We start from the raw sequence: 24,369 nt of genomic DNA, 5'->3' as shown, positions 1-24,369 counted from the left end.
TTCTTTGACCCAAGATCAGGATTTGATCTACAATCGACAAATCGACAGTTAGCTTTATACAACGCGAAATATCACGTGGCTCTAACGTAATTTCCTTTAAGCGTGGAACTCCATGTCTTGTTCGTGGATAATTTGATCGTGTAATATAGCTCAAAAACAGTTCTACAAGAATTTCGCCATAAACTGATTTCAAGTTTTATTTGAACATTCTACATACGAAACTGTACTCACTACATAGTCGTCCTGTTCCCTTTTAATTAGATTTTCATTTTTCTTTTACGTTTTTCTGTATAGAGTCCGATTATTTTAGGAACAACTCTGGCTCTTCTGCATTTGTAACCTGAAAGCAAGTTACAACTCCCAAAGCCTCTAATCGCATGACGTAGATCCTAACGAGTCGCTGACGTTATCTCATCTTCGCACCTATCGCTCGCACTCTTACTCGCGTTATAGGTTCGCTCGATAGACAATGCTCAAAGTGGAAATTCCTAGCTGGGATCAAGTTTGGTGTGGAAATACTTGCATGGATCAATGTGGGGATAAAACAACAGGTAGGGCATTGTTTATGGAAATGTTGTTAACTGGGGGGATAGCGTCCTCCAACTTCGAACTCTGATCATAGAGGAGGTAGGCGACGTGATTTTCTCTCACAGGAACGTGTTTCCTAGGCGCGAGAGGTGAATTATTTGATTTTGTTTATTTTACTTCGCTTTTCTGTCACTTTTGGCTAATCGCGAGGAGAAGGATGAGTGATGATATGATAAAATTGATGAAGGAACACTCACAAAGAACACCCATGTGCATACCGGGATTCGAACACGGGACCCCTGGCGTCGTATCGCGCTGTGCTAACTACTCCCCCACCGAGCCGTCAAATTTGTAGTCAGTGTTGTGACGACCCCTTCACAATGATATCATTACAATCCAGAAGTGTCGCCGTGGAGAGGGGAAATGCTTGAGGTATTCTGCTTTGCCAAACTTACGCCTGGCAGCAAAACAGGTGTCAAAGGCATCCCCAACAAGGCCAAGGCGCGGCAAAGAGTAACTAATTTTATAAAGAGAGGTACATATTATTACATAAGATGAATTATATATAAATTATAGTATTATAATTAGAAATGATATCACAAGATTTCCCCCTATTAATCTTTCTCACTCACTCTCCCATATTATATAGAACACATTTTTTTCCCCTGCACGGTAGCATACGAATGGGTCTCAGATTCTCTGAATCTTCCTGAACTGCGAGCGAAGAGTGCATGTTGACAGCAAAAGATGTCATTTACGACTGAGCAAAAATCAGTCGCGTGGCAACACCGCTTTGGAACTTGGAAACTCTAACATCTGGAGACGTTAAGTCTGTGTTTGTTATTTGATCCGAGGTCACAGGCACGGTAACACTGTACTATGAAAGTGTAAGCACTTACCTCCCTTTGGTGCCGACGCTTCCGACCCTGGAGTCCCTGAGGCAGTAGTCGGGGGACTTGGTGACGTAGATGAGGTCGTCGTCGTTGTACATCCCCATGGCGCTGTTCGCCGGCATCAGCTTCCGGCTGGTGCCCACCCTCCGGTTGACGACTTCCGTCGCGATGACGTACTTCCTCTTCAGCCTTTCGCCGATCTCGATGAGCTTCGGCAGCGCCCTCCAGCAGGTCTTGATGTTGCAGGAACCCGACACCCCGTGGCACTTGCACTGCGTCGTCATGCTGTACTCCACTGCCTGAAAGATATGGAGAAAATACCACGTGACTTATAATTCCACAAAACAGAACCGTACATAGGCGTAACGTAGCGGGGACACTTGCCCCCTAAAAAAATTCAGGTTACTAAATTTAAAAATTAAAGATATGTTTGTTAACCTCCTGGGACCTGAGGGGCAAAGTATTGAAGAGTATATATTTTTATGATTGTACAAATGTAAATTATTTAGCAAAATAGTTCTGGACTTCTTATGGGAGCGAAAACTTGTCGATCCTGCCTCCCGAAGTCCCAAGTTTGATTCTGCCCCCAAAAGTCAAGTCTGAAGTTTTATTCTGCCCCTGAAAGTTAAGTCCCAAGTTTGAAACTGTCCCCAAGTTAAGTCCCAAGTTTGATTCTGTCCTTCCAAAGTAAAGTCCCAAGTTCATTTTGCAACCCCAAAAGTTAGGGCCCAAGTTACGCCCATGAGACCGTAGGTATCCATTTAGAAGGAGGGCGGCAGGAGACTTCCAATGGGAACAAAAGTCACCATGCAAAGAGGACTGAAATTAGCGATCACTCCAAGTGTATAACTCTACCTACAGCTGCTGAGCAGAAGTGGATTGGTGTCATATGTGCAAAGGCTAAAAAGAGCGAAGGTCAATCTGCTACTCACCAAGAGGAGAAACAAAGGATGGGAAAGAGAACGAGAAACAGAGGAAGAAGCAAACGAAGGAGGAAAGAAGTACAAGGTAACCAAAAAAGTTATTTCCGTTTCTGACGTCCCATTAATCATGCGCTCACACAGAGGAAACGAAATAACGCATGTGCCTGCCAAGCGATCGGGAGTTAGTCTGACCAACGACTGTCAGTAATACAGGCACGTTGCGCACACACAGCAGTCATAGCTCGTCCAGTGTCGAAGTGGAGGTATCGAAGCAGCTTGTTCGCGTGTGTTGTATGACTTTAAAGTAGGCCTGTCAGCTGCCGCATCAAGTCGCCGCATTTGCCAGGCATTTGGGGAGAATGCCGTGAACGAACGCACTGCCAGGCATTGGTTCCAGAAAGTCCGTTCGGGAGATGTGAGCCTTTCGGATGAACCTCGCAGTGGACGACCACATGTGTTGGATGACGAGGCCCTGAAAGCAGCCATCGAGGAGGACAGTGGTCTAACGTGTGATGAACTTGCAGAAAGGTTCCATGTTTCCGCTGAAACTGTCAGGCTGCACCTGCATGGGATAGGGCAGTGGTATTCAACCTGTGGTACTCGTACACCTGGGGGTACGCGAAGACTTTTTCGGTGGTACGCACAATTTAAAATAATTATAAATAATGAAAACTGTTTCTGACAGAGATAACTTGAAAATGTAATAAAGGAAAGCAAAGAAAATAGACATTTCTTTGTCATATAATAAGGGATCGATCGAGGATTTCATGTTACTCCTCCCACCGACCACCAGACTAAAGGATTCTAACTCTGATTTATTATTATGCTCAGAACTTGTATTATCCTCTGAACATTGCTGTAAAAGTAGTCAACTTAATGAAGCCGCGTGCACTGAACTCCCGTATTTTCAAAAAAATGTGCGAGGAGATGGGATCCGCACACACTCAACTGTTTATGCGCACCTTTTTGAACTGAAAAATGAGGTAAAATGTTTCCTTTCAAAATTAAAATCCGATCTGGTGACTTATTTTGAGAATGAACAGTGGCTTTGCCAACTAGCTTACTTGACGGATATATTCAACAAATTTAACGATCTCAATCTTCAACTCCAAGGCTTCGACAGAAATATTTTTAAAGCCCGTGAGAAAGTGAAGGGATTTTATAAGAAAGTATTACTTTGGATTGATTGCGTTAACGAAGCAAATATTGCAGTATTTCCAACTGTGTTGGAATATTGTGGAGAAAATGATGTTAGTATTGCTGGTGAACTTCTGGAAATAATCAAATTTCACCTAGAAAATCTCAGGTTACAGTTTTTGAAATACTTTCCAGAAATTGAGAAAGACGATAACACACAAGGTTGGATTACAAACCCGTTTTCCACCATCGCCATCATTTCCTCTAATCTTCCAGTAAAATTAAAAGAAAGTCTGCTGGAAATGACCACTGATAGATCACTTGAAATAAAATTCGAAAACGTGTCTATTTGCGAGTTCTGGTGTTACGCACGCAAAGAGTAGGCTATGTTGAACTTAGTGACACTGCCATCGCACTCCTTCTTCCCTTCCCCTCCACTTAATTTGTGTGAGCAGGGTTTTTCTGCATTGACAGCCATCAAAACGAAACACAGAAATCGCCTCAATCCAGAATCACCACTGATACTCGTACTAACGAAGATTCAGCCACGAGTCGAGGAGCTGTTGTGCAGAAAACAAGCTCAGCCATCTCATTAACAGGTAAGAAATATTAAAGTTCATAATATATTTTTGCTATACCCGTAATTTTCCTTTATTTGTTTTATAATTCTCCTTTTTATAGTAAACTGTATTATTTAATAGGTAATGATTTGCATAATTTATTTTAGATGTAGTTATGTATAATCTGAATCAAGGATAATTTGGGAAGGCGGGGGTACACGCTTGAGTAGAAAAGTTTCTTTAGGGTTACGCGGAGAAAAAAAATTGAATACCACTAGGATAGGGAAGTCATACAAGTTAAGAAAGTGGATACCCCACACATTGTCGGCAGCCAACAAGGAACAACGAGTGACAGCCTGTTTGTCCTTGCTTACTCGGCACCTGAACACACCCATATTTGATCGCTTGCTCACTGGTGACGAAAAGTGGGTCCTCTACGACACTCCCAAGCGTACCAGACATTGGTTGTCGTCACGTGACCCTCTTCCTCACATCTCAAGACCACCTCTGCACCCACAAAAGGTTATGCTCTATGTATGGTGGAATTGTCGGCAAGTGGTGCATTACGAGCAGCTTCCACCTGGTCAGACCATCACTGTTGCCCTCTACTCTCAGCAGTTGCAAAGGGTGCACCGTGCATTGCGGCAGAAGGAGCCGGGATTGGTGAATCGCAAGGGTGTGCTGTTCCTGCACGACAATGCCAAGCCACATGTAGCAAAGAGGACCCGGGAGACCCTTCAGCAACTTGGCTGGGAGACACTGCCATCCAAAATATTCACCGGACCTTGCACCTGTTTCATTCCCTCGACAACCACCTCCGTGGGAGATCCTTCGCAAATGAGGGAGACCTGCGGAACGCACTCATGGACTTCTTTGCATCCAAGCCCGCCGAGTTTTATCACCAGGGTATTGTGCAGCTGCAGGAACGTTGGCAAAAGGTGTTGGATGCTGATGGAGATTACTTTGAAACCTAAAGGTACGTACCGTCCACTGTAGTGCTCTTTGTTTATCACTGCTCTAGAACGGCAAGAACTTTTTTGGTTACCTTGTAGATAGAATAGGTAATAGAAGGTATGTTGCATATAACGAAAGAAAAACAGAGACAGAAAGAAAGACAAGCAAAGAAAATAAATAAATAGATAAAAGAGAAACAGATAAAGAAAGAATTGACAAAAGAAACAAAATAAAGTGAAACAGGAAGAAAGTAATGTGAAAGGAAGGGACAGCGAAATAAAGAAGATAAACAGAGAAATAAGAATAGAAAGAAAAAGAATCGAAAGAAGAAAGAAATGATTAATTAAAGAGAAAGAAACAGACGTAGAAAGCAATGATAGAAAAAGAAACAAGAAGAAAATAACGAAAGAGAGACAGAAGAATCAAAGAGAAAGATAAACAGAGAGGGAAACTAATGGAGAAAGAAATATAGAAACATAGAAAGAAACAAATTAAGAAAGAAATAAAAAGAAAAGAAAGAAACAGAACGACAGAAATAGAAATATAAAAGGTGAAAGAAATCGAGAAGAAAAGAAAGATATGGAAAAAGATAAAGAAAATAAGCAAATGAGGAAAGAAATAGAAGAAGAGGAAGAAAGAGAAACGGATGAGGAGAGAAAGAAAGATAGAAGTGCAGGTCAGTAGAATGCAGAAAAAGAAAGAAATTAAGACTCAGAACAAGGATAAAACGAAAAGTGAAAAATGGAGAGAGATAGATAATCTGCGAAACCTTTACCACCGAAGGAAACATCTTTTCTATATTTGAACCCTCCCAAACGAAATACTCTGACAACACAACTAGATCTGGCTACAGCGCAGAATGTGTCTGCTGCTTAATTTCGTGTCTTCGAAGGTAGACACGCGTGTGAAGTCACACTAAAAATTACAGTTATTATATTTGCAGCGAAAGAAGTAGTCTTCATTATGTGCCACAAGACCGACAACAAAAACACAAAATAATATTATTGAGACATGCCATTCGTTAAAATGCACGGTATTTAACGCAAGGCTCAAATTAAGAGACTAAATAATACATGTTGGTAAGACAACCACTACGCATGCAGATGTTGCAATTACATTTAACTTAGGCCTACGTGTAACGTGACGTGTTTTTCAACAACAAAGTTGCTCCTGTCGTACTTCAGAGGTCGTCAGCATTGGAACCCCCACGAATTTTCATAATCAAAGAAGTATACTGAAGTTGAAAATTGTGTGACGTCATGATTATCGCAAAATAGCAATGTTTTAAGAGACAGAGAAGGTAAGAAATGGAAGCAGAAATAGTTTACAAGCGATAAAGAAAGTAAATAAACGATTGAGAAGGAAAAACACAAATAAAGATATAGATTAGGTGATTTGATTGGTTTGATTTGAGTTTTATTATTTGACGTCGCTTTTCTGACACTTTTGACTAATCGTCACGAGAGTGATGATATGACGATTTTGATGTGGTGAAAGGACACTCGCAAAGAACAACCATGACCAGGTGGGGATTCGAATCCTGGACCTCTGAAGCTGTAGTGATAGATATGGAGAGATAGACAACAGAGTGAGATGAAAATAGTGAAAAACTCAGAGAGAGAGAGAGAGAAATAGAATAAGAGACAGATTTCGAGAGAAAGAAAGTCAACAGAGTGAGAGGGAAATGGGAAAAATAACTCGAGAGAGAGAGAGAGAGAATAAGAGAAGTGAAGCGAAAGACAGACCGGGAGAGAGAGAAAGACAATACAGTGAGAGGAAAATAGAAATAAAAGCGAGAGACTGATTTGGAGTAATAGAAAAACAACAGTAAAAAAGAGAAAGATCATTATGGCTTAATATACAATAAAAGCAGGGAAAAGCGAAAAACAGGCAGGAAAGGGGCAGTAAAGGCAGTTACAAAAAAATTAAGAGGAGTGCACGCATGAAAGAAAATATTCTAAGACTAAGGAAGGAAAGCGACAATTAAGAAAAACGAAAAAGGAGGAAATGATACAAATAAAAGATGGAAGTAATAAATGAGCATTTTTTCCTATTGTAAAGGTCAAACGGCCCTACTTATGGGCGCCCCTAATTAAATGTATCCTAATTCTGTTTTTCCTTTTATCATTTTCTGTAGGGATGGAGCAAACGAGGCGAGGTTAGGCATTATCTCGTCTCGTGTGTTAGGGTACCTGTCTTCCCTATAGTTGTAAATACCTACCTCGTCTCGTATCGATTCATGAACACCCGTCTCGGTGTCGAAAGACAAGTCTCAGTCTAGCCTCGGTCTCGTATTTTGTACTTTTGGTCATTTAGCGTCACATTTCTTCCCACTTTTGACTAATCGCAACGATGTCGATGAGTGATGACTAGTTGAAATTAATGAAGGGACACTCACGAAGCACACTGATACTCAGATCGAGAATCGAACCCGGGAACTTGTGTGGCGAGATCGAAAGTCGACCACTTAACGCTCTTGGTCACCGGGCCGGTCTTGCTTTCAATTTCGAAATCATCCACAACGTGTCACTCACAAACTTTCGCAGCGTGTAGAGATTATTCACGTAAAAAACTGTTCTGAATAAAGTTTTTCTGTTTGACGCCTCTTTTCGACACTACGGAAACCAAAAAGGTTCACTTTGGCCACTAAGTAACTTTGCAGCCACACTCGTATAATAAATACGTACCATACGACTTGTCAATAAACAATCAGGTAGATATCCGTTTTGTGTCAAAATGAATCGCATATGATAAAGTAATTTGGGATGAAGTAAAATTATAAAGTATCGGAAATTATATGTTTTATCATTTTGGCTCGATTTTACACAGATCTATCTCTTCTTCGGTCTTGACTTGATCTCAGTACTATCCTTAATTTTTGGTCAATGGGGCTATCCGAAAGTTAATACTAGTTAGTACTGGCAACACTGTTATGCCTTGCTTCCATGTTAATAAAACATTCAAATACTGACCAAGGTAGAATTTATTGTATAAAAAATATATACACTAAAAAAGGTAACGTTTCCACCCTCTAACAGGGTCTTCTTCAGACGAATATTCACACTAGAACATTCGTCTGAAGAAGACCCTTTTAGAGGGTTGAAACGTTACCTGTTTAGTGTATATATTTTTTTATACAATAAATTCTGTCTTGGTCAGTATTTGAATGTTTTATCAGTCAGTACTGGTTTATTTCCAATTTCTCTTTCGAGAAACTACTACCGCTTAAATACGTCACTGAATCAGTTCAATACGTTAATCAGTACAATATTCTTACATTGGTACATACTAAATTTACACTTAATCCAGTTCGAAAGTAACCCTGTTGAAGATCCTTTCCTTTTCTTAATCCTATGCGAGGTCCTTGAATTCAGAATTAATGTTGTTCAAGATCCTTTCTTTCGGACTTAATCCTGTTCAAGGTTCTTGCTTTAGCGCTTATTCGTGTTCAAGGTACTTGCTGTCGCATTTAATTCTGATTAAGTCCTCGTTTTGGTTTTGGTGTTCAAGGTTCTTGCTTTCGGGCTTAATCGTGTCGAAGGTCCTTTCTCTCAGACTTCATACTTTTTGAAGTCGTTGTTTTGGGCTAAAGGTCGTTGTTAAGTTTGTTCAAGTTCCTTCTTTTCGGACTTATTCCTGTTCAAGGTTATTATTGCTATCAGGCTTAATTCTAAACAAGGTCCTTAGTTTCTGAATTAATTCTGTTCAATATCCTTCTTTTCGTACTTCTTTAGGTATTATTTCTGCTCTGGCTCATTGATTTCAGACTTATTTCTAACTAATTGTCGTTGAAGATTGTTGCTTTCGGGACTAATCCGCTTCAAGGTTTTTGTTTTCCAGGTTCTAGTTTGTTCAAAGCTCGGGTCTCCCTGATGGCGTAGTGGTAACGTTGCTACATTGTAATTAAGGGGTCCGGGTTCGATACCCGATAGAGGAACATGGTGGTTCGGATCCAACTTGAAACCGTATGTTCAGTCCCGATTAGCATATCCGTGCATGAAACGGACTTAAAACCAAACTGAATTTCATGGCACAATTTCTGTTCAAGGTCCAACTTCTCGGGTTTATTTCTGTTAAAGATCCTTTCTCGGACTTGTTCGTGTTCAAGGTTCTTGCTTTTAGCTTAATTCTACTCAAGGTCCTTGGTTTCAGACTTGTTCCCATTCAAGGTCCTGCGTTTGAGCTCAATCCCGTCAAGGTTCTTGCTTTCCAACCTGTTTAAGAACCTTGGTTTAGTGCTTAATCAGGTTCTGGGTACTACTTTGTGACCGAGTTCGTGCTCGAGGTTCTTCCTTCCGTTCAAGGTCCTTGCCATGTCATTAATCTTGTACAAGTTCACTGCTTTCGCGATTAATAATGTTCAAGATAATTGCTTTAGAGTCTTCTAAGGATGTAGTGTTGATATGACAGCTGCGTTGGTAATAGATACTCGAATTCGCCATCAACGATTTGGATTAAAGTCGAGACCAGAGTACTTTGAGCAGTTTCACCCTCTTGGGGTGTACAGGGCGACCCTTTCATAAGACACGCAACTGTCAATCTCCCTTCCCCGTAGCGTAGTACCCCCTGAACTGCTCTTTTGCAGACTAACGAGGCTCTGGCGATTTGAGTTGAGATGACTTGTTGTTTTAAGCCCACTTTATGCACAGATATGCTAATCGGGACTGAACTTGCAGATTAAATTAGGATCTGAGCCACTGTAGCCCTCCTCCGGGTATCGAACCCGGGACCACTTGATTACAAGGCGACGACATTACCACTAGAAGGCTCCCTCTGGTGTTTGGACACAGAAAATACAGTTCCTATGGGACTCGTGTTATATCGTCCACATATGCTTGTGATTGTCCCTTAACCATTCACCCTCAACTTGGCGATTTTCCAAAATTGGCAGAAAAGCGAAATAAAGTAAATAAAATAAAATAAAAAAGTTTCATCCTGTTCTTCGTGATTGACCTGGATACACGGAAAGTAGCCATAAAATAAGCAGAATACAGAAAACCTACAAAATCCTTGGTATTTAAACAGTTGTAGACAGAGCCAAAGCAAGAACTGGACTGGTACCTTTTCTCACCACTGGTGGCGCTTGCATCGGTACTTCAGCAATAATTAACACGCCGGTAAAGATAATAGGCTACTATGGACAATGAGTGGACAGGCATAAACTCTTCATACGCCCTTCGAAAGGTTGTTTGTTCAGTACTAACACGCTTTCAGGCTTCTGGGTTGTGGAAAACACACAGTTTGTTATTATCAACATGAGCACACCGAACTCGGCTTCCTTTAGGCGTATTTAATGTTGACTTTAACATGTAGGTGGCAGCTCGCACGGTGATGTTGAAGTATGGATAATGCCGCTTGTGTTTTGTCTGTAGGGAGTCGCTTCTGAAAAGAGTTAAGTAAACTTCTCACAACTCACTAATTAGAACAGAGTAATCGGCATAAGTGTAGGAACTTCTTGTGGGTGTGTACTAAACTTACGAGTACCGTGTACTATAAGCGGTGAGACTTGAACATAAGAATGGGAAAGCCGTACCAAGAAGTGACAAAGATATTTGTTGTGAATTGATATCAATGTCGGATCAAGGTAAAGTATTAGAGGGTGGAAGTGGCGGAAGTACATTGTACAGTCTTGGACACTTCTGGCTTGTAACGATCCAATTAAAAGTAAATAGAGTTGTTACAACCCAGAAGTGTCCATGACTGTACAACATACGTACAGCGCGTTCACCAAAAGTTTCAAGACAACGACATTTTATACTAGGCAACCCAACTTACACAAAGCGTTGGTGGCTTGCCTATAGAGTTAGGCGTAACGTAAGGTTGCCAGGTGAGCAATGGACATGTGTGAAATGAAATAGAATAATATGAAGACATTATACGCCTAAAATACAAAAAGCTTCATATTATATCGCAGATTACAAAATACTTTGTGAAGAGAAATTCTTTAAAATATATATAATTAGATTGATTGATTAAGTTATTTTTCGTCGCTTTTTTTCGATTTTAACTAATCGCAACGGTAAAGAGAGAGAAAGAGTGAGAAAAACACATACTGTAAAAGAAGGAATAGAGTCTTAGAGATGATTCATTCTAGATGCAGAAAGTATTGTGTCTGACTTTTAGTAGTAATAAGATCAATCATTGTGACTATATTTAATACATACCAAATTTTCTGTAAATGTTTTTGCAAGGCGGAGAAAGAGGTTTTCTTACACTCAGTAAATGGTAAAATCTTCCTACTAGGATTTTTATTTTACGTGTATTTAGACTACTAACAATACTAATTAGTAGTGTAATTGGGGCGTTTCAAAGTCATACTTGGTACGAGTGTTTTTGTAGCCTCTTTTTTATCAATTGAAAATCAGTTTTTGACATATTTTGACAAATTTTTGTCGATGTTTTAGCGTTTAGCGATGTTTTTGTAAAATTTCCTATTTTTTTTTTTTCCCACTCATACTTGGTACGAGCACACACAAGCATAGGTTCTATTCATACTTTTTCTTACGTATAGATGTACATGATGAATCCGCAAACAGATTTTTCCTAAGTCTTACCGTTTCCAAGATAACCCCACTTCCGGTCGCTATTTTGGATTTCCGAGCATAGGTTTTATCCATATTTTTTCTCACGTATAGGCGTACATGACGAACCCGCAAACAGATTTTTCCTAAGTCTTACCGCTTCCAAGATAACCCCACTTCCGGTCGCCATTTTGGATTTCCGAGAATAGGTTCTATTCATATTTTACTTACATATAGGCGTACATGACGAATCCGCAAACAGATTTTTTCTAAGTCTTGCCGTTTCCAAGATAACCCCACTTCCGGTCGCTATTTTGGATTTTCGAGAATAGGTTCTATTCATATTTTACTTACATATAGGCGTACATGACGAATCCGCAAACAGATTTGTCCTAAGTCTCACCGTTTCCAAGATAACTAGTAGTGCAGTTTAGACAGTTCAACGTCCTCTTTTGAGGCTCAGTGAGGCTCGGTGGCGCTCGCCAAACCTCAAAAACTCACTTTCTCTCCACGTTCCGCGCCTTATTTATTGCGCTGACGATGTTTCACAGCGTAGAAAACAGCACCAAAACATCAAAATCTCATTTTGATTATTTGGAGCTCACCAAAACCTCAAAAACTTATTTTTATTAATTGAGGTTCACCAAACCTCAAAAACTCTTATTTTCTCTCTATGTTCAGCGCCTTATTTATTGTGCTGACACAACGTGATGAGTAAATAATGCAGTCTCTTATTCTTGAAGGATGAATGCACCTTATCGTAATTTTCCAAGCCCCGGTCAAATGTTTGTATATCGTGACCTTTGTAAACCTCTCTCTCGGGAACGATGTGCCACACATACACACATACACTTTCTCTCCATGTTCCGTGCCTTATTTATTGCGCTGACGATGTTTCATAGTGTAGAAAACAGCACCAAAACATCAAAAACTCATTTTGATTATTTGGAGCTCACCAAAACCTCAAAAAACTCATTTTTATTAATTGAGGTTCACCAAACCTCAAAAACTCCCACTTTCTCTCTACGTTCAGCGCTTTTATTTATTGCGCTGACACAACGTGATGAGTAAATAATGCACTCTCTCATCCTTGAAGGATGAACGCATCTTATCGTAATTTTCCAAGTCCCGGTCAAATGTTTATATATCGTGATCTTTGTAAACCTCTCGGAACGATGTGATCTCTCTGCCACACACACACACACGCCTCTCATTATTTCTGTATTGTGACGTGTTTATTTTGGTATGGGAGGACAGAGGACACCGAGACTCGATCGACACACTAAACCCAACCTCTCTACGCGTACTCTACGTCACCAAAAAAAGGTTAAAGGTTCCAAATAACAATAGTTAAGAGTTTCGCCAATCTAGTAAAGTGGATTGGTTGAAATCTCCAAGGCGTATTTTTGCATTTTTTTCAAATATGAACATGTTAAAACTGAACTGTCTCCAATTTTTCAGTTTTGTATTCGCCCTGAGAAAATTCTATATAAAATAACATACCTGAAAATTATATTCGCAGTAGATTGATTTTTTTTGAGTTTTGTAATCACCTCAAGAAATTCTATATAAAATAACATACCTGAAAATTGTATTTACAGTAGATTGAATTCTTGAGTTTTTGTATTCGCACACAAGAAATTATATATAAATAACATACCCGAAATTCTATTTACAGTAGATTGAATTTTTGAGTTTTGTAATCACTCCAAGAAATTCTATATAAAATAACATACCTGAAAATTGTATCGCTAGACATTTTTTGATTTCTGTGATTTTTTGGAGAAAGCATAATGGCATCCACCACCAGTTTCAATCGAAAAAATGATAAAACTGAATGTGTTACTTGCGAAAAATTAATATCTAAAACTAATATTAGCAAGCACAGGGCAAGATGTAGCGAAACAGGCTCGAGAATTAATCGTTTGTTACCTTCTAAGTCTTGTGCTCGATGTGGAAAGATGATCAGCATTGCAAATTTAAGTAAACACCTCAAAATTTGCAAACCATCGATCGAACAAGGAACATTGAAAAGGAAAATCGATAATCCAGAAACGGAAGCTTCCACTTCCAAACAAGTTAAATTATCGGATGAACGCAAACCGATTAGATCTGCATTCAACGACCAACTCCAGGATTTCTCTTTTACTTCGGAACCAGGCCGTGACATCCTTAGTTTCTTGGACGAAACGAAAACATCTGTACTAAATATTCTAAAAAATAAACTTGAAAATAATTCCATAAAAGTATATGTTGTTCTGTTTTCTGAATACGAGAAAGTTGATGGCACAACGAGTATTTTTTATCATCGTACAAAAAACCAGACACTTTATTTTGCTGACGTCGAAAATTTGGACAATTTTTATTATAAAGTTTCCAAAGAGCTGGTTAAGAAACACGACGATTTCGAGGCTAAAGGGTCGGGGTGGGCTCTGTGTGGAAGTCCTCACACGTTAACCGTTTACGTGAACCGATTCTCGCCTCTTCGCGCATCCAGCTACGTTCCTCTTCCACAGAACATTCAACACAAGAGGGCTGTGTTAAATATACAGAACAGCGATAACAAGTGTTTTCTTTGGTGTATATTGGCTGCACTGCATCCTGTTCATTGCAAAAATAATCCAGAACGGATTTATCATTACAAGCAATACGAGTCCGAATTTGAAAGTGTAATGTCTGACATTGAATACCCGGTGACATTGTCGGATATAACAAAGTTCGAAAATCGTGCCGGAAAACGCATCGCTATTAATGTATATTCCTTCACGTCAGATAAATATCTCGTGCATCCCGTCAGGATAAGCGATATCGACGATGACGATGCTCGTGTGATTAATCTTCTTCTAATTTCAAACGAGGATGTTCATCACTACACGCTAATTCGTTCACTATCACGTTTGGTCAAAAGTCAAACTACCAAGCATGAACATTGCATCGAAGTTTGCCCGAGATGCCTAACCACGTTCGACGATCGTGACCGACGTGATCATCAAAATCTTCATAGTCGTCAAATTGCTCTGGAGAAACTTGCCGAACATAAAATTTATTGCGGTGACAACAGACCGGCTAGAATGTTGATGCCCGAAACGAACGAAGTCGAAGAATTCAAAATGCACAAGGCATTGTTGGAACATCCTGCAATCATCGTCGCAGATTTCGAGGCGTTCCTCAAACCACTCTCCTACTGCGAACCGGATCCTGAAATTTCCTCCACAACGCCGTACCAGCTTCATCAACCCAATAGTTTCGGCTATGTTGTTGTGCGACGTGATAAAATAAATGAAGCATATATATACCGCGGGCCAAATGTAATCGAACACTTCCTGGAAAAAATGGTGGAGGAGGTTGAGGTAATTGGTAGCGTACTGCTTACATCAAAACCGATGGCACCTTTAACTGAAAATGAACTTCAAAATTACAATTCCACTGAGGTGTGTCCGGTATGTGATCAAAGTTTTACTGATGAGAACAAAAAAATATTCCACCACGATCATTTCAGCGGAAACTACGTAGGTGGAATTTGCAACACGTGCAATCTTAAAATCCAGAAACCTAAATTCATCCCCATATTTTTTCACAACGGAAGCGGATATGATTTTCACCACCTGGTGAGACATCTTGGCTACGATCCGAAACGTATAGGTGTCTTGGCCGAGAATGAAGAACGCTACATTAGTCTCAGCAAGCAAGTGTCGATTCCGGGAACGAAAAATACAATCGAGATGCGCTTCCTGGATTCGTATAGATTTCTCTCTGCAAGTCTGGATGCTTTAGCGAACAAACTCACCGACGATCAATTTAAAATAACTAGAGCTAGTTTTCCCAACGTAGACATAGAACTCGTTAGACGTAAAGGGATTTATCCTTACGAATACGTTAGTGATGGTTCTAAATTTAACGACGACGCTCTTCCACTTCCAAGAGAATTTTACAGCAGACTCAGAGAGAAAGGAATCGCGGAAGAAGAATACCAACACGCGCAACTCATGTGGGAGAAATTAGAATGTACGACGCTCGGAGACTACCACGACGCATACTTAAAACTGGACGTGACGATACTCGCGGATGTTTTTCAAGCGTTCAGGAAAACGGCAACGAATATTTATAAATTAGATCCAGCGTATTTCTACAGTCTACCGGGATTAGCATGGTCGGCAATGTTATTCCAGACAAAGGTCAAGCTGGAACTGATATCGGACGTTGACATGTTGCTATTTATCGAAAGAGGGATACGAGGGGGAATGGTGCAATGCGTACAGAGACATGCAAAAGCTAATAACGTACACATGAAAGAAGATTACGATTCAAATCGAGCATCGAATTACATCTTCTACTCTGACGTTAATAATCTTTACGGACATGCCATGGTTCAGAAACTTCCTTACGGAGGATTCGAATGGTTAGATCCCACTTCGATAGATATTATTCATTTCGACGATAGCGAGTGTGGTTTCTTCGCAGAGGTAGATCTCCAATTCTCCGACCACCTGCACGACACGTTTTCGGATTTGCCTCCGACTCCCGAAATCAAATGTCCACCCCACTCGGTTCAAGACAAGCTTTTGTTAACATTGGACCCTAAACAGAGATACGTCGTCCACTACAAGAATCTCCGGTTTTTGATTGGGAAGGGTGTTCAGATAGTAAATGTTAGAAGAATACTAAAGTTTAAACATTCCACGTGGTTGAGACCTTACATAGAAACTAACACACAACATAGAACAGCTGCCACTTCCGATTTAGACAAGGACTTCTTTAAATTAATGAACAATGCGGTGTACGGAAAGACCATGGAGAATGTTAGAAAGCACGTAGACGTGAAATTAATTTCCGATAAGAATAAATGTCGCAAGTGGATAGCCGATCCTAGATTCAAGTCGAGAAAAATTTACAACGAGAATTTGGCACTTTTCAATCTAGATATAAAATTGATGAAATTCAGAAAACCAATTTACGTTGGCGCAACGGTTCTCGACTTGTCGAAACTTTACATGTTCGAATTTCATTATGACGTGATGAAACCCTTCTACAATGATAAAATATCACTTTTGTACACGGACACCGACAGCTTCATTTACAGCATACAAACACCTAACCTATACGAAGACATAAAAAATCCTTCCATGCTCGAGTATTTCGATACTTCTGCGTATCCTCAACCCAACAGATTTGGAATTCCATCTCGTAACAAAAAAGTCCTAGGTAAACTGAAAGATGAATGTAACGGTGATATTATTGTCGAGTTCGCGGGTTTGCGTTCGAAGATGTATGCCATGAGAACAGAGAGTAGCGTCACGAAGAAAGCAAAAGGTGTGGGCAAAAATACGGTGGAGAACAAACTCACCTTCCACGATTACATCGATTGCCTTTACTCACAATCGACGATACTAAGTATAGAACAAAGAATCCAAAGTGTAGACCACGTGATTACAACAAACGAAGTTAGGAAAGTAGCATTAGATCCGCATGACGATAAAAGATGTATTTTGTCTTGTGGAATCCACACGTTGCCTTGGGGACACTATTGTTTAGAAATCAGTAAAAATTGTAGGCAATGCAAATGAAAAAAAAAACTTTAACTGTCTCACATACACAATAAATAACTAGCAAGGACAATGAATTTCTTTGGTTTCCGAAAGCAAACAATGGAGACTGTACACCGCACGGCAGATCATGAATTTCTACCTTCCATGTTATCTAAACTCAACGGCCTGTTGATCAATCAATTTTCGGAACGCTGCTCTTCTTGCTGGAACAGTGACGATTTCGGATTCGCGACGATCGACATGACGAGGAAACCCAACGACGGAAAATACAGAAACAAAATCAACGACTTTCTAAACGTTGCAACGTTGTGAGAAACGTTTCTCACACCTTTTGCTTTCTTCGTGACGCTACTCTCTGTTCTCATGGCATACATCTTCGAACGCAAACCCGCGAACTCGACAATAATATCACCGTTACATTCATCTTTCAGTTTACCTAGGACTTTTTTGTTACGAGATGGAATTCCAAATCTGTTGGGTTGAGGATACGCAGAAGTATCGAAATACTCGAGCATGGAAGGATTTTTTATGTCTTCGTATAGGTTAGGTGTTTGTATGCTGTAAATGAAGCTGTCGGTGTCTGTGTACAAAAGTGATATTTTATCATTGTAGAAGGGTTTCATCACGTCATAATGAAATTCGAACATGTAAAGTTTCGACAAGTCGAGAACCGTTGCGCCAACGTAAATTGGTTTTCTGAATTTCATCAATTTTATATCTAGATTGAAAAGTGCCAAATTCTCGTTGTAAATTTTTCTCGACTTGAATCTAGGATCGGCTATCCACTTGCGACATTTATTCTTATCGGAAATTAATTTCACGTCTACGTGCTTTCTAACATTCTCCATGGTCTTTCCGTACACCGCATTGTTCATTAATTTAAAGAAGTCCTTGTCTAAATCGGAAGTGGCAGCTGTTCTATGTTGTGTGTTAGTTTCTATGTAAGGTCTCAACCACGTGGAATGTTTAAACTTTAGTATTCTTCTAACATTTACTATCTGAACACCCTTCCCAATCAAAAACCGGAGATTCTTGTAGTGGACGACGTATCTCTGTTTAGGGTCCAATGTTAACAAAAGCTTGTCTTGAACCGAGTGGGGTGGACATTTGATTTCGGGAGTCGGAGGCAAATCCGAAAACGTGTCGTGCAGGTGGTCGGAGAATTGGAGATCTACCTCTGCGAAGAAACCACACTCGCTATCGTCGAAATGAATAATATCTATCGAAGTGGGATCTAACCATTCGAATCCTCCGTAAGGAAGTTTCTGAACCATGGCATGTCCGTAAAGATTATTAACGTCAGAGTAGAAGATGTAATTCGATGCTCGATTTGAATCGTAATCTTCTTTCATGTGTACGTTATTAGCTTTTGCATGTCTCTGTACGCATTGCACCATTCCCCCTCGTATCCCTCTTTCGATAAATAGCAACATGTCAACGTCCGATATCAGTTCCAGCTTGACCTTTGTCTGGAATAACATTGCCGACCATGCTAATCCCGGTAGACTGTAGAAATACGCTGGATCTAATTTATAAATATTCGTTGCCGTTTTCCTGAACGCTTGAAAAACATCCGCGAGTATCGTCACGTCCAGTTTTAAGTATGCGTCGTGGTAGTCTCCGAGCGTCGTACATTCTAATTTCTCCCACATGAGTTGCGCGTGTTGGTATTCTTCTTCCGCGATTCCTTTCTCTCTGAGTCTGCTGTAAAATTCTCTTGGAAGTGGAAGAGCGTCGTCGTTAAATTTAGAACCATCACTAACGTATTCGTAAGGATAAATCCCTTTACGTCTAACGAGTTCTATGTCTACGTTGGGAAAACTAGCTCTAGTTATTTTAAATTGATCGTCGGTGAGTTTGTTCGCTAAAGCATCCAGACTTGCAGAGAGAAATCTATACGAATCCAGGAAGCGCATCTCGATTGTATTTTTCGTTCCCGGAATCGACACTTGCTTGCTGAGACTAATGTAGCGTTCTTCATTCTCGGCCAAGACACCTATACGTTTCGGATCGTAGCCAAGATGTCTCACCAGGTGGTGAAAATCATATCCGCTTCCGTTGTGAAAAAATATGGGGATGAATTTAGGTTTCTGGATTTTAAGATTGCACGTGTTGCAAATTCCACCTACGTAGTTTCCGCTGAAATGATCGTGGTGGAATATTTTTTTGTTCTCATCAGTAAAACTTTGATCACATACCGGACACACCTCAGTGGAATTGTAATTTTGAAGTTCATTTTCAGTTAAAGGTGCCATCGGTTTTGATGTAAGCAGTACGCTACCAATTACCTCAACCTCCTCCACCATTTTTTCCAGGAAGTGTTCGATTACATTTGGCCCGCGGTATATATATGCTTCATTTATTTTATCACGTCGCACAACAACATAGCCGAAACTATTGGGTTGATGAAGCTGGTACGGCGTTGTGGAGGAAATTTCAGGATCCGGTTCGCAGTAGGAGAGTGGTTTGAGGAACGCCTCGAAATCTGCGACGATGATTGCAGGATGTTCCAACAATGCCTTGTGCATTTTGAATTCTTCGACTTCGTTCGTTTCGGGCATCAACATTCTAGCCGGTCTGTTGTCACCGCAATAAATTTTATGTTCGGCAAGTTTCTCCAGAGCAATTTGACGACTATGAAGATTTTGATGATCACGTCGGTCACGATCGTCGAACGTGGTTAGGCATCTCGGGCAAACTTCGATGCAATGTTCATGCTTGGTAGTTTGACTTTTGACCAAACGTGATAGTGAACGAATTAGCGTGTAGTGATGAACATCCTCGTTTGAAATTAGAAGAAGATTAATCACACGAGCATCGTCATCGTCGATATCGCTTATCCTGACGGGATGCACGAGATATTTATCTGACGTGAAGGAATATACATTAATAGCGATGCGTTTTCCGGCACGATTTTCGAACTTTGTTATATCCGACAATGTCACCGGGTATTCAATGTCAGACATTACACTTTCAAATTCGGACTCGTATTGCTTGTAATGATAAATCCGTTCTGGATTATTTTTGCAATGAACAGGATGCAGTGCAGCCAATATACACCAAAGAAAACACTTGTTATCGCTGTTCTGTATATTTAACACAGCCCTCTTGTGTTGAATGTTCTGTGGAAGAGGAACGTAGCTGGATGCGCGAAGAGGCGAGAATCGGTTCACGTAAACGGTTAACGTGTGAGGACTTCCACACAGAGCCCACCCCGACCCTTTAGCCTCGAAATCGTCGTGTTTCTTAACCAGCTCTTTGGAAACTTTATAATAAAAATTGTCCAAATTTTCGACGTCAGCAAAATAAAGTGTCTGGTTTTTTGTACGATGATAAAAAATACTCGTTGTGCCATCAACTTTCTCGTATTCAGAAAACAGAACAACATATACTTTTATGGAATTATTTTCAAGTTTATTTTTTAGAATATTTAGTACAGATGTTTTCGTTTCGTCCAAGAAACTAAGGATGTCACGGCCTGGTTCCGAAGTAAAAGAGAAATCCTGGAGTTGGTCGTTGAATGCAGATCTAATCGGTTTGCGTTCATCCGATAATTTAACTTGTTTGGAAGTGGAAGCTTCCGTTTCTGGATTATCGATTTTCCTTTTCAATGTTCCTTGTTCGATCGATGGTTTGCAAATTTTGAGGTGTTTACTTAAATTTGCAATGCTGATCATCTTTCCACATCGAGCACAAGACTTAGAAGGTAACAAACGATTAATTCTCGAGCCTGTTTCGCTACATCTTGCCCTGTGCTTGCTAATATTAGTTTTAGATATTAATTTTTCGCAAGTAACACATTCAGTTTTATCATTTTTTCGATTGAAACTGGTGGTGGATGCCATTATGCTTTCTCCAAAAAATCACAGAAATCAAAAAATGTCTAGCGATACAATTTTCAGGTATGTTATTTTATATAGAATTTCTTGGAGTGATTACAAAACTCAAAAATTCAATCTACTGTAAATAGAATTTCGGGTATGTTATTTATATATAATTTCTTGTGTGCGAATACAAAAACTCAAGAATTCAATCTACTGTAAATACAATTTTCAGGTATGTTATTTTATATAGAATTTCTTGAGGTGATTACAAAACTCAAAAAAAATCAATCTACTGCGAATATAATTTTCAGGTATGTTATTTTATATAGAATTTTCTCAGGGCGAATACAAAACTGAAAAATTGGAGACAGTTCAGTTTTAACATGTTCATATTTGAAAAAAATGCAAAAATACGCCTTGGAGATTTCAACCAATCCACTTTACTAGATTGGCGAAACTCTTAACTATTGTTATTTGGAACCTTTAACCTTTTTTTGGTGACGTAGAGTACGCGTAGAGAGGTTGGGTTTAGTGTGTCGATCGAGTCTCGGTGTCCTCTGTCCTCCCATACCAAAATAAACACGTCACAATACAGAAATAATGAGAGGCGTGTGTGTGTGTGTGGCAGAGAGATCACATCGTTCCGAGAGGTTTACAAAGATCACGATATATAAACATTTGACCGGGACTTGGAAAATTACGATAAGATGCGTTCATCCTTCAAGGATGAGAGAGTGCATTATTTACTCATCACGTTGTGTCAGCGCAATAAATAAAAGCGCTGAACGTAGAGAGAAAGTGGGAGTTTTTGAGGTTTGGTGAACCTCAATTAATAAAAATGAGTTTTTTGAGGTTTTGGTGAGCTCCAAATAATCAAAATGAGTTTTTGATGTTTTGGTGCTGTTTTCTACACTATGAAACATCGTCAGCGCAATAAATAAGGCACGGAACATGGAGAGAAAGTGTATGTGTGTATGTGTGGCACATCGTTCCCGAGAGAGAGGTTTACAAAGGTCACGATATACAAACATTTGACCGGGGCTTGGAAAATTACGATAAGGTGCATTCATCCTTCAAGAATAAGAGACTGCATTATTTACTCATCACGTTGTGTCAGCACAATAAATAAGGCGCTGAACATAGAGAGAAAATAAGAGTTTTTGAGGTTTGGTGAACCTCAATTAATAAAAATAAGTTTTTGAGGTTTTGGTGAGCTCCAAATAATCAAAATGAGATTTTGATGTTTTGGTGCTGTTTTCTACGCTGTGAAACATCGTCAGCGCAATAAATAAGGCGCGGAACGTGGAGAGAAAGTGAGTTTTTGAGGTTTGGCGAGCGCCACCGAGCCTCACTGAGCCTCAAAAGAGGACGTTGAACTGTCTAAACTGCACTACTAGTTATCTTGGAAACGGTGAGACTTAGGACAAATCTGTTTGCGGATTCGTCATGTACGCCTATATGTAAGTAAAATGTGAATAGAACCTATTCTCGAAAATCCAAAATAGCGACCGGAAGTGGGGTTATCTTGGAAACGGCAAGACTTAGAAAAAATCTGTTTGCGGATTCGTCATGTACGCCTATATGTAAGTAAAATATGAATAGAACCTATTCTCGGAAATCCAAAATGGCGACCGGAAGTGGGGTTATCTTGGAAGCGGTAAGACTTAGGAAAAATCTGTTTGCGGGTTCGTCATGTACGCCTATACGTGAGAAAAAATATGGATAAAACCTATGCTCGGAAATCCAAAATAGCGACCGGAAGTGGGGTTATCTTGGAAACGGTAAGACTTAGGAAAAATCTGTTTGCGGATTCATCATGTACATCTATACGTAAGAAAAAGTATGAATAGAACCTATGCTTGTGTGTGCTCGTACCAAGTATGAGTGGGAAAAAAAAAAATAGGAAATTTTACAAAAACATCGCTAAACGCTAAAACATCGACAAAAATTTGTCAAAATATGTCAAAAACTGATTTTCAATTGATAAAAAAGAGGCTACAAAAACACTCGTACCAAGTATGACTTTGAAACGCCCCAATTACACTACTCTAATTCAAATTTCGTATTTATAATAACAACCTCTAACGTTATCATTTCCTGTTCAAATGGAATATTTTATTAAATAATTTCTCATCGTTAAAGTATTAAAGCTTCCGAAAAGTTTGAACCTACGACCATTGGACTGAAAATGCAGAACCATTAACCACTACCTCACAAGCTCATGACTCCTTCAGTCATACTTTATTTTGAAAAGAGCACATAAATATATTTGTTTTAGCAAATGAAAGGAAGGTAGTATAAATCGTCACAAGACATTAATAGAAAATATATCCTGAAGGCGTCCGTCTTAGTGGAACTACACCAGCGTGAAATGTATTGCCCACATTGTGCAAGGTCAAGCGAACCCTTATCAAGTTATTGCGCATACCTGTGAAGAAGTTACCTCATACGTCATGGTGCTGTGTTGAATTTCTTCCTCCTCCCCCATTTTACCTTTAACGGGAGTAATTCCTGACTAGACACGACGAAACGGTTAAGGCAGAATCACTAAGATCTGGCTATCCAGTTAGTTGGCGCTGAACTGGCTACCTGACCGGAAGTGATGGCTGCCTGGCTGACTGCTTGACTGGTTTGGAGGAATAGGCCATGTCTTAATTGCTACTGGCTTTCCTTGACTGGATTCTGTGGAACAGCCAATCAGAGCAAAGTTTGGCCATGTGGAGATAATCTGTCAGTTTGCAAAGGAGAGTGTTTTGTGGGTGGTTTCCGAATGTTGGCTGTTATTGTTTAGTTTCTCGATTTAAGAAAATGTTTGACGTGCAGTGCATTCGTGTTCAGTTCATTAATATCTAGGTATTTATGCAAAGCGATGAGATGTGTACGTGTCAAATATGATTAGCCGAAAACAAAAATCCTTATTATTACAAGTGTATTAAATGTTTAATTTTTATATATATATATATATTTGTGAATGAATCCTGCGAATCTCATGTATGAATATGCATACCCTAGTTCATTAAAAAGCTCGTTCGGTACGCATTGATTGCCATATTTTTTACGAGCCAATTTCTAGTTCTTACTTATCTTTTTTAATTTTTAATAAAGCATAAAACAGTAATTCTCCTACAACATGCTTCAAACTTCTCGTCCATCTTTACAGATTGTCTGCTCTGCTCAATGTCGTATGGGAACAAAAGTCTATCGACAAGTACGTTAACAAGTATTGTGTGAGGCGAAAACTAGCAAATAGGTAGCCAGTCCAGCGCCAACTAGGGCATACCTACTGGAAATCCAGTTCCGTGTGATGCGGGCTTTACTGAATACAGGCTCTCCAGTAAATCGCATGAACTAAGGAGCATAAATTCATATTTGTTGATTAGTATTTAAAGTCGCTTTTATGCTCCCATAATGTTAGTATGACGATAGGAATAAAATATACAAAAGAACAATGGCAATTGAATGCCAAAGCTCCCTGAAGGATGC

At 39.7% G+C, this 24,369-nt stretch overlaps 1 protein-coding gene across 1 annotated transcript in view; it reads right to left on the bottom strand.

Annotated features, from left to right (window-relative positions):
• Positions 1-24,369, bottom strand: part of LOC145993877 (protein Wnt-11b-2-like) — a 181,245-nt gene that overhangs the window by 86,131 nt on the left and 70,745 nt on the right. The window contains exon 4 of the mRNA XM_083129747.1: positions 1,428-1,720. Coding sequence (XP_082985873.1) covers positions 1,428-1,720 — 293 coding nt within the window. The remainder of the gene's footprint in view (positions 1-1,427; positions 1,721-24,369) is intronic.

Source organism: Lepisma saccharinum, chromosome 10 (assembly GCF_977018435.1).
Source record: "Lepisma saccharinum chromosome 10, izLepSacc3.1, whole genome shotgun sequence".
NCBI lineage: Eukaryota > Metazoa > Arthropoda > Insecta > Zygentoma > Lepismatidae > Lepisma > Lepisma saccharinum.
This window is presented reverse-complemented; position numbering and strand designations above follow the sequence as displayed.